Source organism: Crotalus tigris, unplaced genomic scaffold (genome assembly GCF_016545835.1).
Source record: "Crotalus tigris isolate CLP2741 ecotype Arizona unplaced genomic scaffold, ASM1654583v1 scf7180000018682.9941245338:1185362, whole genome shotgun sequence".
In the NCBI taxonomy this organism is placed as follows: domain Eukaryota; kingdom Metazoa; phylum Chordata; class Lepidosauria; order Squamata; family Viperidae; genus Crotalus; species Crotalus tigris.
Window position 1 is genome coordinate 367,618 of NW_024097143.1, and position 16,916 is coordinate 384,533.

The 16,916-nt window shown below is 36.7% G+C and overlaps 1 protein-coding gene across 1 annotated transcript; it reads left to right on the forward strand.

The window, feature by feature from the left end:
- The first annotated feature begins 291 nt into the window (after positions 1-291).
- Positions 292-10,555, forward strand: LOC120313421 (vomeronasal type-2 receptor 26-like). The gene is made up of 7 exons (XM_039355333.1): positions 292-312; positions 1,516-1,700; positions 2,903-3,188; positions 5,008-5,844; positions 7,798-8,025; positions 9,072-9,203; positions 9,617-10,555. Exons 1-7 carry the CDS (start codon positions 292-294, stop codon positions 10,553-10,555), a joined length of 2,628 nt encoding a protein of 875 aa, XP_039211267.1.
- The last annotated feature ends 6,361 nt before the right edge of the window (positions 10,556-16,916 follow it).

The following is a 16,916-nucleotide window of genomic DNA, read 5'->3' on the forward strand; positions in this document are numbered from 1 at the left end:
ATTATTTATCCCAATCCACCCACCTTCTAAGAAAACATCAAAAAAAATGTACCCAGGGAACAATGGGGAAAATATTACTTGGAAGTGGATCTTTCCCCACTTCCAAATAATAAAAAAGTAAATCACACCCAGCACATTGGTATCTATTGAGATCTCATGATATTGCATTCTTTCCAATCAGAAGTGACAGACACCTAGATGAATAGATGTTATTGTACTGGATTACCTGTTTCTCCCATATACTTCAAGGGTAAAATCAAGGTGTGTAAAAAATGACCTATTTCTTCTCCCATGAATTTGGAAGCAAATCAGGTAAGAGGTTTGAAGTGCCAACACAGAAAAGTCCATACTTTGCAATCTACACCTTTGGAATTAGAACTTCAGATGAATCTGTAACAATTCGCTGCAGGACAAGAGTTACACTAATGTCTAAGAAATGGTGGAATAGAATGATTTAAAAAGGGATATCAAAGGAGTGACAGAATGAAATGGGAATTACAAAAAATAAAATTTATTTTTATTTATTTTAAATAATTATATTAAATTGTAAAATTGTCCCATGGCGACTTGTCCCATGGTGAGTTGGCCATAGCCAGTTGGCCATAATGAGTTGGCTATGGTGAGTTGTCCCATTCTGGCTTCAGATTAACGTTTATCCTTGAAGCAACTGATTTTCCAGGAAATATATGTAATTAATTTACTTATACTACATCAAATGGGTTTTGGAGGATGCAATGGATAAAGGTCTCAGGTGCATATTTAGCTGAAGGACTCAAATCTGCCCATCATATAGCATTGACCATGGTCTCAGCTTCTCAGATTTCATTTACCCCTTCAACTTCAGCCTTTTTTGCTATTGCACTCCTACAGCACAATCTCTTGGCCCCCTTCTAGATAACATATGACAGCAAATGTCATCACATTATGAACAAGTCAGTAACAGGCCATTTTTCAGATTAATGCACCAGGGAATTTCGACTAGATCTTATTTGTAATCATAAAGACTGATAGCCTGCTGACTAGTTCAAGAGTGTTGAACTGTTTTTCCACATTTTAATCTTCAGAATCCCAAGAATATAAGTTTATAGACTAAAAACAATCAAACTTCCCTGAATTGTTGCTTTCTTGACTCTCGGATTAGGATTATTCTCCTGAGCGAAACAACATTCTTTTCTCCAACTGCACACTTTTGTGGCAAAGCTATTTCCCAATTCCCCTTCTAATTATTAAAATCATGATTATTTATTCTCATTTGAACAAGGTTTATGGGATTTCCACCACCTCAATTAGTTACCAATCAATGTGCAGAGGTTGGCGTAAAATCAAGCAAATACTGTAGCAGTCTGAATTTGCAGATAACTCTTCCAAATCTGGGGCCAAACTGCTTCACTGTAGTTATGGTCTTCTGTGAACTCTGAGATTTAACTCTGTGCTGAATAAAGAACTATAGGAAGGATCTTCTGCAGTATGTGTCAAATGTTGCTATTGCTGCATAAACAAATCTTTCTGCTTCAGCTTCTGTCTCAAATTCCCTGTGCCTATATGCTGATGAAATGTCCACTTAAGGTGATAATAGAAGAAAAGGAATGGTTCCATTACTACAAGCCAGGAGACTACTTAATTACTGGAATAATGTCTGGGATCGGCTCTCGACTGTACCAATTTTCATTCTCCAAGCCTCCAACCCACCAACTGAAAAGGTAACTGTCAGCATGTCCAGGATTCTGGTGATTGATTTCAATGTCTTTTGTAGCGATGATTTCCTTTCCCCTATTCCTCACCTTGAGAAAGGCAAGTCATTATTGCTTCACCCAGTTTGCTTTGGAGGAAAGGCTCCTAGGGAACATGATGATTTTGTAAAACCTGAGTTTGCAAAGTTCCTTTTAAGTTCTTACACTGGGTAACACTGGGCATTGCCAACACTGTCCCAGGATGACTCTTACCTGGATGGGGTTCTGCCTGCTTTCAAAATGATTACCTTGGTACTGTGGAGACTCAGCCATTTTTTTATATTTATTTTATTTATTTATTAACAATAGTTAAGCAATAACTCCCAATAAAGTGATTGAATACCTTACAGCAGAGGGAGATCACTTGTACTTTCTCCCTACCATTTCTTCCCTTTCCTTACATTTAGTCTGTAATTCCTACCACCCTCTCCACTCTTTCTTTCCACACTTTAACACTTTTGCTACTTTTGTGGTTACCCTGTTCCTTTTGGTTTAAATAAAATGCATACCTTTTAAAAACCAAATTCAAGGAGGGGAGAGACTTTATATGTTAATGTTTAGTCACAGAGGATCACATTAATTGTAGTTAACTGTAGAATATAGGGAAATAATTCTAAAGTCATGAATATTCTGCAGCAAATCTCTAGATCTAAAGAAGGCTTATGAAGAGATATCCATCTTCAGATAGGAAATACCACTTGCTAATCTAGCACTTGAATCCAGCTGTTAGTCATCTCCAGGGGGATATAACAGGAAGAAATCCTATAATATGATCACAACATATACATGTATACTTGGTAGCATCTCTCATTAGCATTCTGGAGGACTGGGAAGACACAGATCTTCCCTCAAGCATTGTGCTAGGTTGTGAGCTATAAGCATATCTAATATGGTGCCTAGGATTCTTTTGATCCTGACATAAGAAGCTTACTATATCTCCCTATTTCTTTTGGCAAGAAGCTCCTAGTGGTGTCAATGGGACTGTTCTTCTAATAGAAATTTCAAAGATATCTATCACCCGCAAAGGCCAAATAAAGTGAATAATTTACTTAAATAATGAGTGTATCTTTTTGGCACTGCACTATATAGCTATAAAGCTACAGTAAATATGACATGCTTTTATGAAAACCCAAATTGAAGATGATGACCTTTGGAAATTTCTTATGTTTCAGTGAGAACACCTTCTACCACCTTCTGCCCTTTTTGTTGGCTGTTCATGAAATCAACCAGAATTCAAGGCTCTTACCCAACATCACCCTGGGCTACAACATCTATCAGAACTTTTTCAGTGCAAGAATGACATATGAGGCCATGATGGACGTGGTATCCACAGGGCAGGAGAACATCCCAAACTACAGATGTGGAAGACAAAAGAAGCTGCTGGCAGTCCTTGAAGAGGTGGATTCTGAACTCTTCGATCATATTTCTAATATCTTGAGCATCTACAAAATCCCACAGGTATAAAGCCAAATGAAATTAATTCCTTAATTCTAGAAGGCAGCACTTGTCTATATTTTTCCAAATAAATTGAGAGTCATAGAATAAATATCAGAAGAGCTGAAGAGTGACCAATACAAAAAAGCTGCTTTGGACACAGAATCATAGAATAAAAAAATCCAACTCCCTACACGGGCCAAGAATGGTCAGACTACTACAGATAAATTGCTGTCCAATATTTCCTCAAAAATATCCAGTGATGGAGCTCCAGAAGACAGGGTATTCCAACTCTTTTTTAAATAATATTTTATTGATTTTCTAATTTTACAATTAAACATTTAAAAAGCAACGTGGTGACTGGATAATCAATGATTCCATAACATACATAAATCTTTAGCACAAATCTCAACATCAAATATCTCATCTCTTTATCCCTTAATAACTAAAATTAATATAATTCTTATTGTTATCAACTAAGTAAAACCATCTTTATAACATTTATCAATATTTTGAAGTTATACATATCTTAATTGTGTTTACATTCAATCTTATATACATCAATGTCCTGCTATAGCTTTTACCCCAGGCTTTAATTTCCCCTGAATATTCAACTTAACATTTGATATGTTATAGTTTCTAAGCTTTAGGTAACTAGAGTTTCCCTTATCTCAACTTCTACATTTTCCCCTTTTTGTAAAAAAAATCTAATATTCTAAATATACATCTTATCTATTTGCATATAATCTTATTCTATTTTAAAACAAATTTCACCATAGTCAACCAAATAACTATTAATCTTATTACACCTTACCTATTCAGTTATAATATTATTTTATTTTCTAAAAAATATCTATATTTGACCACCTTTAACCTTCTAATCAATAGTATAAAATTGCCCCTAATAAATCAAAACCTTAGTTTCTTTCAGACTGACCATTTAATTAGAATTTTTGGGGAAGAACTGGCCCCATTATATTTCTTTAATCGCCTCCCCATTATTCAAGTTCCCCACAGTTGTCCTAAAAAGTTTATTTTCCATTCAGTCTGTTCTTCTTCCAACTCTTAATAACTTTCAGTGAGGAATTCCTCATTTTTATAATTGAGACTGAAGTAAAAATTGGGAAAGAAAGATATGAAAGAAAAACGAATAGGTCAAGACAGCTTGAGGGCACCTCCAGAAAGCAGCTTTTACATACTTTCTCCAGTGTACAAGACAAAAGAAAGTATGTCATAATATTCTTTCCTATTTTGAACTGGAACTTGGCACAATGCCAGTTGTCTTGTTTTGTTTTTTTTAAAGTTAGATTATTAAACAGACTTCTGCATTTCAAACATCTGAAACAAATTCAACCAATTAAAGAGTTCATATAGGAATATTTGAAAACAATTATATGAATGAAGACAATGAAATAATATACCAATATTAAACAATTGCTAGGGGGGATATAACAAACAATATTTCAAGTCCAACATATGAAGCAATCAAATAAGCGGTAATAATCTATGAGAATTTTACGTTTGTTAGTTTGTCAGTTATTGACAGCAAAAGTGCCGCATTGTATTTACTCCATCACTCAAGCAAAACTACATGGATAAGGGTTGACCAGAGGGATGCACTCCATCAGGACCACCCATGAACACCACCCACAGATAATTCAGAGCTCCCTAGTTTCAAAGGGAGCATACAAGACAACAGGACAGAACATCAAGGGAGCCAGTAAAATTCATGCAGTTACTGTTTGAAACTTCTCTCAGCAATAGGGAAAAGCCCTTAGATTTACCATGCAACTTTTATCATTAAAACTGACACAAATTACCAATACCTTCTGTTTTATCTTAGATCAACTATAGTGTCATCAACCAGATTGCTGAGCAAAATAAACATTTTCCTTTTTCATATCGGATGACCCCAAACCAAAAACCTCCCTACTCTGCGATTATCAATCTGCTCCTGCATTTCCAATGGACGTGGATCGGCCTCCTTTCTCTGGACAATGACAGAGGAGAAAAATTCAAAAGAAGCTTGGAAGCTCTTGCTCTAAAAAATGGGATTTGCATTGCCCTCTCAGGAACCATCCCAGAAGCAAATATGAAGACAGGTGCTAGAGACACCCTCATGCAAGAAAAATGGGAAATGTTCCTTTCCCTTATCAAGAGTCAAATAAAAATTATAGTATGCCAACTGGATTTAAAGGCCACAGGGATACTAACATCAGTAATACAAGTGGTTGAGAAGAATAATATATTCATTGTGGGAAGAGTGTGGATTGCAACAACTTTGACAGCTTTAAGTGTAGGTATTTTTGACCTCTGGGTTGATCTCCAAAATAAACATGCTTTGTTTTCCTTCCTCATCCAGACAAAGGGAAGGACTCAGTATTATGACTTTAAATCTTATACATCTATGGTCACAGTGTATGGAAAGGAAGCATTCCAATGTTCCATTTCAAGTCCTTTGTTATCTAAGAAAGTTTGGAAAAAATGCAAAGAAAAAGAGAACTGGGAATTCCCACCCCATGATATGATTGCAAGAATCCTCTCTCAGGATTCCTCCGGTATTTCCAAAGTAATTCAAAATGTGGCATGGGTCCTCAGTACTGCCTCTTCCTCCCAACAGAGTAAGAGTAGAAAGCAAGCTGGATATTATGAATCATCCCAGATTGTGCAGCCATGGCAGGTAAGTCTTCTTCTTAGAGGTTCTACTGATTTCCCCCTTCCAACTCCTCAATATTAAATTAGATGTAGAGAGGGGTGGAATATTCCAAAGAACAATTGCCCAGTTTGTAGTATTTGAGAGTGAGTTTGAGAACAAGATGATGGAGAAAAATCTTCCAAAGTTAAACAAACTGTATTGGTATAGGATGCTTTTGTGACAGAAATAGCTCTATGGTGACAATGTGATTTTGAAAATTAAATAAGTATCATAATATTTCAGCAATGCTCAACCCTTTCTTGTGATCACAAAGTGATCTAGTTTCCAAGCTAAGGAGTTAGGCTTGATTGTTTGTTCTGGATTGAAATTGGACTTTGCTAACTAAAGATTTCTAACATAGCAACAAGATAGAAATCAATGTCTTTTAAAAGCATCTTCTGAGGGCCACAAAAAGTTCACCCACACATCTCCTGAATTAATGCATAGGCTTCCATAGCTAGTCTTTGAAAGGAATAACATCACTATGCAATTTGTATTGCATTCCTAGCCCGGAGTTAAGCTCTGCTAACTTCATATTGATCAGGACTGATGGTAAAATTGTATTCTCCATCTTCTCCCATTACAAGTTTTCCCATATCTCTAAATGGTCTTGCTGCAGATGGGGCTGTGATGGTGAAACAACAAAATGGAGAACATAAAACATAGAATAAAAGAGTTGGAAGGGATCTCAGACATTTTCTAGTCCAACCCCCTACTTGAGCAGGAGACCCTATACCATTTCAGAAAAATGGTTGTGCAGTCTCTTTTTGAAGCTCAGTGATAGAGCACCCACTACTTCTGAAGGCAAGCTCTTTCATTGGTTGATTGCTCTCACCATTAGAAAATTTCTCTTTAGTTCTAGGTTGCATCTATCCTTGGTTAATTTCCACCATTGTTTCTTTTCTTGCCCATTGGTGCTTTGGAAAATAGTTTGACCCCCTCATCTTTGTAGGAGCTCCTCAAATACTGGAATAGTGCTATCATGATTCCCCTAGTCCTTATTTTCCTTAGACTAGACATACCAAATTCCTGCAACTGTTCTTTGTATGTTTTAGCCTCCAGCCCTCTAATCATTTTTGCTGCTCCTCTCTTCACTCTTTGCAGAGTTTCAACATCTTTTTAAAATTATGATGACCAAAACTGGATACAGTATTCCAACTATGTTCTTTCTAAGGCTTTGTAAAGCAATACTAGAATTTCACATGATCTTGATTCTATCCCTCCATTAATGCAGCTTAGAATTGCATTGGCTTTTTTGACGCTGCCATACACTGTTGCCTCATATTTGAGTAATTGTCCACTAGGACTCCAAGATCCCTCTCACGGTTACAGACATTAAGCCAAGTTTCACCTGGTCTATATCTATACAGTTAGTTTTTCTTGCCTAAGTGCAAAACCTTACTTTTATCTATGCTGAATTTCATTTTGTTAGATAGGGCTCAGTGTTCACGTCTGTCAAGATCTTTTTGGATCTTGGGCTTGTCTTCTGGGGAGATGAGTATTCCTCCCAGTTGAGTATCATCTGCAAATCTGATGAGTTCCCTTTCAATTCCCTCATCTAGATTTTTAATAAGATATTGAAGAGAGTTGGGCCTAAAATGGAACCTTGGTGTATCCCACAGCTTATTCCCTCCATATGGATGTAGTTCTCTAGAGGACTACACATTGAGTACGATTTGTCAGCCAGTTATAAACCATCTGGTGGTGGTGTTGTCTATCCCACATTTTCAAGAATGTGAGATAAATATCTGAAAAAGAGCTGTGGAGCCCTGGAGAATGATGAGAGAAGCATTCCATGAAATGCTGAATCAATTTCTTTCAGACTGTAGAGGTGATCTGACAAGGTTGAATTATTCAGAGTACTTCCAGTCCAGAATAATGACAAGAAAAACATTGAATAAAGACTCAAATTGTAATGTTTTTTCTCTGTTTCTGCAGCTTCATAGGTTCCTGAAAAACTTCCAACATCACAATATTTCCAGAGATGGGATTTATTTTGATGAAAATGGAGTTCCTCTTGGTGACTTTGATATCATGCACTGGACATCATTTTGGGAAAAGTCTGATGCAGGGGTGAAAATTGGGAGTGTAGAAAGAGAAGGCTCCTCAGAAGTCAAGATTTCCATCAATCAGAGTGCCATTCAATGGCCAACATCATTTAACAAAGTAACTGATGCTGCTTGGTCTTTACTCTTCTATTTACCTCCATATGTGCAAACTTTTCTGCTCAGAAATAATACTTATTGAAGTCAATTATGATGACTTCCAAATAAGCCTCATTAATTTATTAGATAACATTTTATTTTAGAGGTTTTTCAGTAATCTATCACACATTGGAACCTGTTGTATCATCAATTGTATTATGGGATTTGCAATCTACATTATTAAATTGGAATAGGAAGCCATAATTTACAGTATATGAAATCATCTTGTTTTCAGTAAGAGAAAATCCAAAATCTATGGAGATTCTCAGTCATCCAGATCATTGTTGTGCCAAAGGTGCTTTTTCAAAAGGCACCTGGAACTTGCTTTTCCTTGAAGACATTTTACTTTCTCATACAAAAAAACTTCTTCAGTTCTGACTGAATGGTGGAGGATGGAAGGATTTGGAACTGCTGAAGGACTATGTTGTAAACAGGATATAGATTCAGCAGTTCCAAGGTTCCACATCCATTTGCACTATTCAGGTGACCCTCCAAGTAACCTTAACAACTCTCAGAAAGACTGCTAATGACCAGATGACTGCAAGGAATATAAATCCTTTTATCCTCCACCATTCAGTCAGAAGTGAAGAAGCTTCTGAGATGAAAAAGCAAAATGTCTTCAAGGGAAAACAAAGACCAGTTGCCTTTTGAAAAAGCACCTTTGGGCGAAAATCCAGAATATGAAGAACTTAGCCCACTGAATTGCATAAGAGAAAGATAAGGACTCAAGAGAAAGCTAAATTTTGGAGAAAAACTTTTTGCAATGGAACTACATTCCTTTGGAAAGAAGAATAAGGCAACAAGTCTGTTTTGGGATCTGCAATAGAGATTGATAGAGAAAGAGAATCACCTTTCATTTGCCACTTGCAAGCAGACTAATTAAAGCCCATGCCACCAGTCCTTGACTGATTTTGCTCAGTGTGCTTCTGAGCTTCTGGAAACCAGTTGATTTCACTAAGCCCTTCTAATTCATATATTGCCCTGTGTAATCTTTCTGTTTATGTTTAGACAGTGCCTTATTCAAGATGTACAGAAAGTTGCTCCCCAGGTTATGCCAAGTTTGTGAGAGAGGGAGCACCAGTTTGCTGCTATGACTGTTCTCTGTGTATGAAAGGAACATTCTCTGTGCAAGAAGGTATAGTAGGTGGCTCCAAAAAGAAAAAAACAGAAAGGAAAAAATCAGGATATAATCAATATTCTCTCTTGCTTTTTAAAGGTATTTGATAAAGAAGCAAGAAAAATATTAAATTTCTTGAAGGCATCCACAAACTTTTCTAAGATTGGGCACGATCACCAAATTTTGTATGATGATGTGAACATTAAAATAAATAATGAAATGTTGATTCCTATTCAGTTGTAATTTTCTTGTTTGGTTTCAGGCAAGAGGAGAAGTCTTTGAGAGCTGATAATCTCATTTATCTTTAGCCTTTAAAAAAAGAATGTTGACTATTTTAACAAATGTTGTATCATATGGATATCACTGGGCAGAAATATTATATTATTCCTTGGAAATGAAGTAATTGATTTTTGTTGTGGTTTTCATGCTCCTACAGCTGCAGAAACAGATACATGCTAACAATTTTTTTTCAGATGCCTCCCACTGTGACAAGTGTCCAGATGACCAGCATTCCAATAAGAAGCGAGATCAGTGTGTCCCCAAAAGTATAAGCTTTTTATCTTATGAAGAATTGTTGGGATTCATTCTGGCTTTCTTTGCCATTGTTTTGTCCCTGACCACTGCCTTTATTCTGGGAACCTTCATTAAATACCGAGAAACTCCCATAGTCAAAGCCAACAACTGTCAACTCACCTACATCCTCCTGGTTTCACTCCTGCTTTCTTTCTTGACCTCTCTTCTATTCATTGGTCGCCCCTTGAAAATGACTTGTTTTCTTCGACAAACCATTTTCAGTATTGTTTTCTCAGTTGCTGTGTCTTCTGTGCTGGCCAAGACGGTAATGGTGGTGGTGGCCTTCCTGGCCACAAAGCCAGGCAGCAGCATGAGGAAATGGCTGGGGAAGAGTTTAGCCAACTCTATTGTCTTATCCTGCTCTGGTATTCAAGTAGGCATCTGTATGATATGGCTGGGAATTTACCCCCCATTCCCAGATTCCGACTTTCATTCCCAACCAGGACACATCTTGTTGCAATGCAATGAAGGCTCGGTTGCCATGTTCTACACTGCCCTTGGCTACATGGGTTTTCTGGCTGCCATTTGCTTCTTGGTGGCATTTCTGGCTCGAAAACTGCCAGGGAGTTTCAATGAAGCCAAACTGATCACCTTCAGCATGTTGGTTTTTTGTAGTGTATGGATCTCCTTTGTACCCACCTACCTGAGCTCCAAAGGGAAATACATGGTAGCCGTGCAGATCTTCTCCATCCTGGCCTCCAGCATGGGTTTACTTGTCTGCATCTTTATACCCAAATGCTACATTATTATCCTGAGACCTGCCATGAACACCAAAGAAAATCTGATGATAAAAAATCAATAAGTCTCCTGATGTTGGTCTTTATTTTTGTACAGTTTACATTCAGTATAACATCACATACTTTGAAGTCATGTTTTATGTGTTGTAGCTTATATTTTTTCATTCCATGTGAATTTTGTATTATAATAATTGAGTAGTAAAGTTGCTAAAACAACTCAAACTATTTGAAATAATCATATCCTTCAATTGCCACAATCTGAATTCATGTTAAATCATAAGTATCATCAATGACATTAATAAAATTTCTGAAACCAGGCAAGAGATGTTACCAGAGATGTTCTAACATAGTTTTAGATTAAATTAAACACTATGGTTAATGATGATGTATTTTTTGTTGCTATATATGTTGGTGTTATATTTTATTTTGGGGGTTGATATTCTGACTTTAAAAAATTGTTAATTTGAAATATATATTTGATTGGTCTCTTCTGGCTGGATAATGTAAGATGATAGATAGATAGATAGATAGATAGATAGATAGATAGATAGATAGATAGATAAATGAGAGAGATTGAGAGAGAGAGAAACAGAGAGAGAGATAACATTCTATATATTAAGAAAAAATATCAACATGAACAGTGAGCAACTTTTATTTTTTTCTCTATACTTTTGAAAAAATTAATGAGACAAATTATTATTTTAGAGTGTCTTCAATCAAAAGAAAAATATGTACAACTCTGAAAAAAGTCATGTAGACACCTGATGTGACAATGAAGTGTGCTTATGAGAAGTATTAAAACGGATTCCTGTTTTTTATCCATGTCCATATCCATATCCATTTCCATATACCTATAGTGTGTGTGTGTGTTTGTGTGTGCTGCCATCTTAGCAATTCGAAAGCACGTAGATAAATAGATATCAGTTCAGTGGGAAAGTAACAATGTCCTCTGCACCTCTGCACGGTGTATAGTCATGCCGGCCATATGACCATGAAATCATCTTCAGACAAAGCTGGTTTTTCGTTTGTGAATCAAAGATAAGCACCAGTCCTTCGGTTGGGCAAGACTGACAGAGGCAATCTTTACCTATACCAATCTAAACTTTTACCTTTAAATATATGTTTTTTTTGTGTGTGCATGTGTCTTTTCTTTGTCTTTGTTTTTTTTTTGTCTAATGGAAAACAGATTAGGAATGCTATGTCATGTAAGTCAGTACTACTTATATTTGATCTTGTCCTAGTAATGCCATTACCTCTGCTTTCTACACTATCTGTCTTTGGATATTCAGAAAGCACTGGAAAAGCAAAGCCCTCCCAAATGCAATTGCAATGTAGGTCTTTTATTCACATACTGATCAATTTCACTCATTATGCTAAGTCAGGATTCTAGATTGTCCTAATTTTGATTTCTGTCATTGTAGCTTCTTACCTATCCTAGTTACTTCTGGGTTAACTGAAAAGAGATGGTTTGCACATCATGAAAAATCTTGCCATTCCTTTGCAAGAGTCACACACTTCTGGTTCCTAGATATGTGAAGTATGTATGTATGTATGTATGTATGTATGTGTGTATGTGTGTGTATATATATGTATGTTTTGGCTTAGTTTGGATCTAGGATTTCACTCATTTCCTGTGAGAGAAACAGAGGAGAACAGATGTTTTTGGCTATGAGAATCATATATATAACAATCATAAAGATAAGTTATGGGGACCTCCATTAATTTTTTAAAAAAGCAGGGCCTCTTTCTAAATAAAATATTTATTGGATTTGCCACCCTTCATCTTTAAAAAAGAGTGGAAATCATTAAGCAATAGTAGAGGTATAATACAGCTGAAGAAATCCTACAAACCTGGCTTTCCCTGAATGTGCTTTCAGTTGATTCTTATTTGCTTTTAATCATCTCAAATCCCAAAACCAACATGTTTCAAAAGGAAAGGGAAAAAAATACTCCTAATGGGCAACTTGATATTTTAATTTTTGATAAACCTCATGACAACTTTTCTGCTCATGATTTTCTTTTATTTTTTATAAATGTTTTATTAATTTTCTATTTTCACATACAAGTGCTCAATAGACAATGTGATGATTGAGTCCATTAGTAATTCTGTGGTGCATATAAGCTTCTTCCAGCTAAGTCCACTATTTCACCCACCAGTACATCCTCTCTTCTTCTGGCAATAACCATTTTTCCACATCAAGCAAATACAATTCTTATTATTGTTAGTAAACATACAATTGCATATCAACATTTGTTACACTTTTCTAATACTATCAAAAATATCAGTTTAAAATATATTTTCTAGTCAAAGCATATTTTAATTGCATTTGCATTCAATTTCCTCTTATTTAATCCATATCCTATTTTTGCTTTTTTCAATTTTAATTTCCCATCCATGTTCAAGGTATCCCAAGCATTTTTAATTTTGAAACAAGTTGTATTTGGGCAACCAAAAGCATCTCGTATTCAAAATTCTTAAGATATTCTTATTTTCCTTTTCATACCAAGATATAATATTCTAATTATAAATCCTAACTATCTAGTTATAATAATATTATCTCTAACAATCTATTCTTAACCGTATTCAAACCTCTAATTAAAAATATGGCATTCCCTCTAATAGGTCAAAGCTTCTGTTTCCTTCAATCTTACTCTAGCATTCTTTCTTTGCCAACTAACTTTTCAAGTCAGTGCGTTTGGATCATCAAATAATTCTTCCTCTATTTTTGTATATATTATTTGGAACAAGAGAAACAATTTGGTTAAAGTATTGTTAGAAGAGCTAGCCAACTGATATTCATTAAATCACCTCCCTCCTTCTCCAGTTCCCTACAGTTCTGTTAATGATTTTATCTTCCATTCCATCTGCTCTCCTTCCTTGTCATCCAGTATGTTCTGAAACTTTGGTTCATAAAATGTCTTTTCCGTTTCCAGTATTATTGTTGTGTTCCCCGAGTTTTCATTTATCTGAGTCTTGTCATGCTGAGTATGGAACACTCATTTTATTTTATTTTTATTTTTTTATAAGTAGTCATTATAGATTTATCCAACCAACTGTCTATTCTTGAGTCTCCCCTAAGCAGATATAGGTAAAAATCAAACTTTTCTGTCCAATAAGAAATATATCCTTTCTGTCCAGGGAGAAAAAAGAACCACTGAAGATTTATAATTCAAAGTGTTTCATATGTTTCTTTTACAAGAAAATAATTCCACAATACAGTTCTGAAAGTCAGTATTTATATTCAAAATTCAGACATGCCAAATTTAGAATATTTAATATCTCTGCCACCCAGATAAGCAGCCCCCAAGCCTGTTCCTTTTTTCTCAGCTGAAATTCTCAGTGTAAAAGCATTTAAGGCCAGCCAAAGTCTTTTGTAATTCTGGGATTCAAGCCAGGTTTTTTTTAGGCATAAATAAGTTGTAGTGCCATAATTCACCACTAGATGTCATCAACGCCACTTTTCAGTTTTTAGATCCAGAACTTATATTGTAAACTTTTCAAGTCAGTTTCCTCTTTTTTTAAAAAAAAAGTCTTGAAAACATTTTTAGTCCCCAAATTTTCACGCTGTATGTATATATTAATTCCAAATAGGTCTTATGGGTTTCACCATTTCCCCCAAGTAATTAATTTCTTTTCTGAAGGAACGGGGCAGAAATTCCCTTTCCCTCTTTCATCAGGGGGAGTGCTTTGGGCAGATTGTCAGGAAGAGGTCTTAAAATCATAAAGAAAGGATCAGGTCTCACCCAGTTTCATCCACATTGCTGTAAAGTTGTTTGGTAGTGCTTGTTGACTTCTGTTGTCAGTCACTTAGGACTGGCGATACGAATGCAGCCAGTCTTTCCTCTGCCAGTTTGGAGGGCTTCCTCAGATCAAATGGGAGATCTGCCCCTCCCCCATGATCAACGAGAGTCTTCTCCTTGCTTGCTGCCTCTATGGGATGACTTAGAGAATCTTGAATCTCACTTGAATTTAGGAAGAACTCCTAACAAAATCCTCATCCACATCAAGGCAGAATGATGAAGACTTATAATGTTCCAACTTGCTCGATAAAAACTGATAAAAACAACAAAGCCAAAATGCACAAAAAAATGACAACAGGAACAAACAATGGCCTATCTTCCATGTAAAAAAGTTTGTAGCAGCCCCCAAATCTAAGCTGTTCCTCTACCGCATCAACTAAACAACCTCCCATGCTATTCAGTACCAACACTCAGTGACTAGAAACTCTGAAACACTGGGTCAGACATTACCAAATAATCATTGCTATCTCTGCCAAGGTGGAGATCCTGAAGACAAGAAAAGGTGTCTGATGGACATTCTGTCACTACTAACATCTAGCCACACAGGTTGGTACCAAATCATCCAGAGTCTGCTCTGTGCTGCTCTGTCTTGAATAGTTCAGTGGTTATGCCCACAACCTAACACCAAGTGCTTCCAATATTTTCATAGATTTAAAGTTCAAAAGAAGACCAAGACTATCATTTAAGATGTGGATATTAAATGAGAAGAAAGAATGCCCTATTCGTAAGGAGACACCAATAAAAACACACATCCTCATTAATAACAGATGTTCAACTAATCTAAAAACTAGATTATTAAAATTTCCCAGTGACAGTTTATCTACACTGATTTCAGACAACTTATATAAGTTTGCCATGTGCTTTTAATGCAATTGTTTCAAAGAAGATGATTTCTGAAGATTACTTCCTCAATCTCACTATAGATAGTTCTTGCTTAACAACAGTAATTGAGCCAATTGTCTCTAAGTGATATGATCATCAGGTATGATGTCCTGTGATTACATTGCTTAGTGATGGCAATCTTAGCAGTACTCATTACTGTTATTAAGTGAGAATTGTGGAGTCATTAAGGAAAGAACTCAAATGACAGCAACTTGTAACTTCCTGCACCCTTCCCTCAAACAAAGTCAATGGAGAAGCTGGCAGGAAGTCAAAAGTCCTGGGTGGCTTGTAAACAGGCAGGTGAGTGGGTGAATGCTATGGAGTAAGGTGGGGTGGGGATACTGTGCCTGTTGGAGAAAAAGTGAAGTGAAGCATGAGTGCATGCAGGCTGAGGACAGATTGCTATCGCACAACACAAGTGCATGTGAGATGGGGAAGGAGTGCTGATTTGAGCCACAAGTACAACTGGGCAAGTAATAGGATGCTGCATCCCAAGTGCACACTATGAAGAACAAGATCTGTGAATCTTGTACTCCATAGTGAAGCTGCTTGGGGGGAAATGTTGTGAGACTAACTTGCAACCTTCCCTACCATCTGCCCTATTGACTTTGCTTATGGAAAGCCAGCAGGGAAGTTTGCTAATGGTTATCATGGGTGTAAGATGCTAAGAAAAAGACGCAGGCATGTCTTGAGCAGAGGTTTGAAACTGCAGGACACAGCTTGACAAACTCTGAGTTTATTGCTTCTTATATACTTGTTACATACACCAGCTTAACTATTAGATGCTGACAAAGAAGACATTTCATTGGAAAATGTCTTCATGTAAGCAACTATTTTCTAGTAACACATTACATGATCAAAGACCAGGTAAAGAACAAACAGGAGAAGGAACTAACAAAAACAGGAAAAGATAGGAGAAGGAACTAAGCATATTGTCTGTTTAGGTAGGTGAGGCATTAAGTCAAAAGGGGATGACCTTCTGGCTGCTGCACTGGGACAAAGGGTATCAAAAGGTTATGAGGTTTGTGGGGGGGGGGAAACATGGCAGTTTGCTGCGCATGCATTTCCCCCCACAATGGGACTACAGGATGTTGCAATCATTGTAAGGGAGAACTACGTGCCTAGCAACCAGATTGTAATCATGTCATTGTGGGCTTGCTGGAATGCCCACTACCGGGCCATTGCCTGTTCAAAACTAGGCTGCAGGAGAGATAGGCAAGCGCAAGCACTTGAAGCTACCCTCCCACAAGTGGAGGGTGCTTGTGCTTATGTGAATGGAACTTCACATGCGAGCACAAGCACCCTCTGCTCAAGAGCCCTTTGCTTGTACAAGTGGAGCTTTGTGCGCAAGCACAAGCATTCTTCACTCATGTGCTCACTCCATTTGTGTGAGTGGAGGGTCCTAACAGGTGCCATTTGCACAAATAGAGCTGTGCCTGCACATGTGCACCTGCTACTCACATGCCCCTCTCTGTGCCAGGCCAGGCCATCAAGCTGGAAAGGTTGGGGACTGTTGACTTTGAGAACCTGTCATAAGTACAACTTGTTCAACACCATTCCAAATTTGAACAGTTGCTGTACATATGATTGCTAACGGAGGAGTACTTGTAGTTACACATTATAATTCAGAACTCACATGGGCAGACAAAGATTGTTTTGAATATCTAAAAAGAAAATTACCACCAAGGCATATTATGTTATAATGAAAGTAAGCAATAAAATTTAGCTATACAAAAATATTCT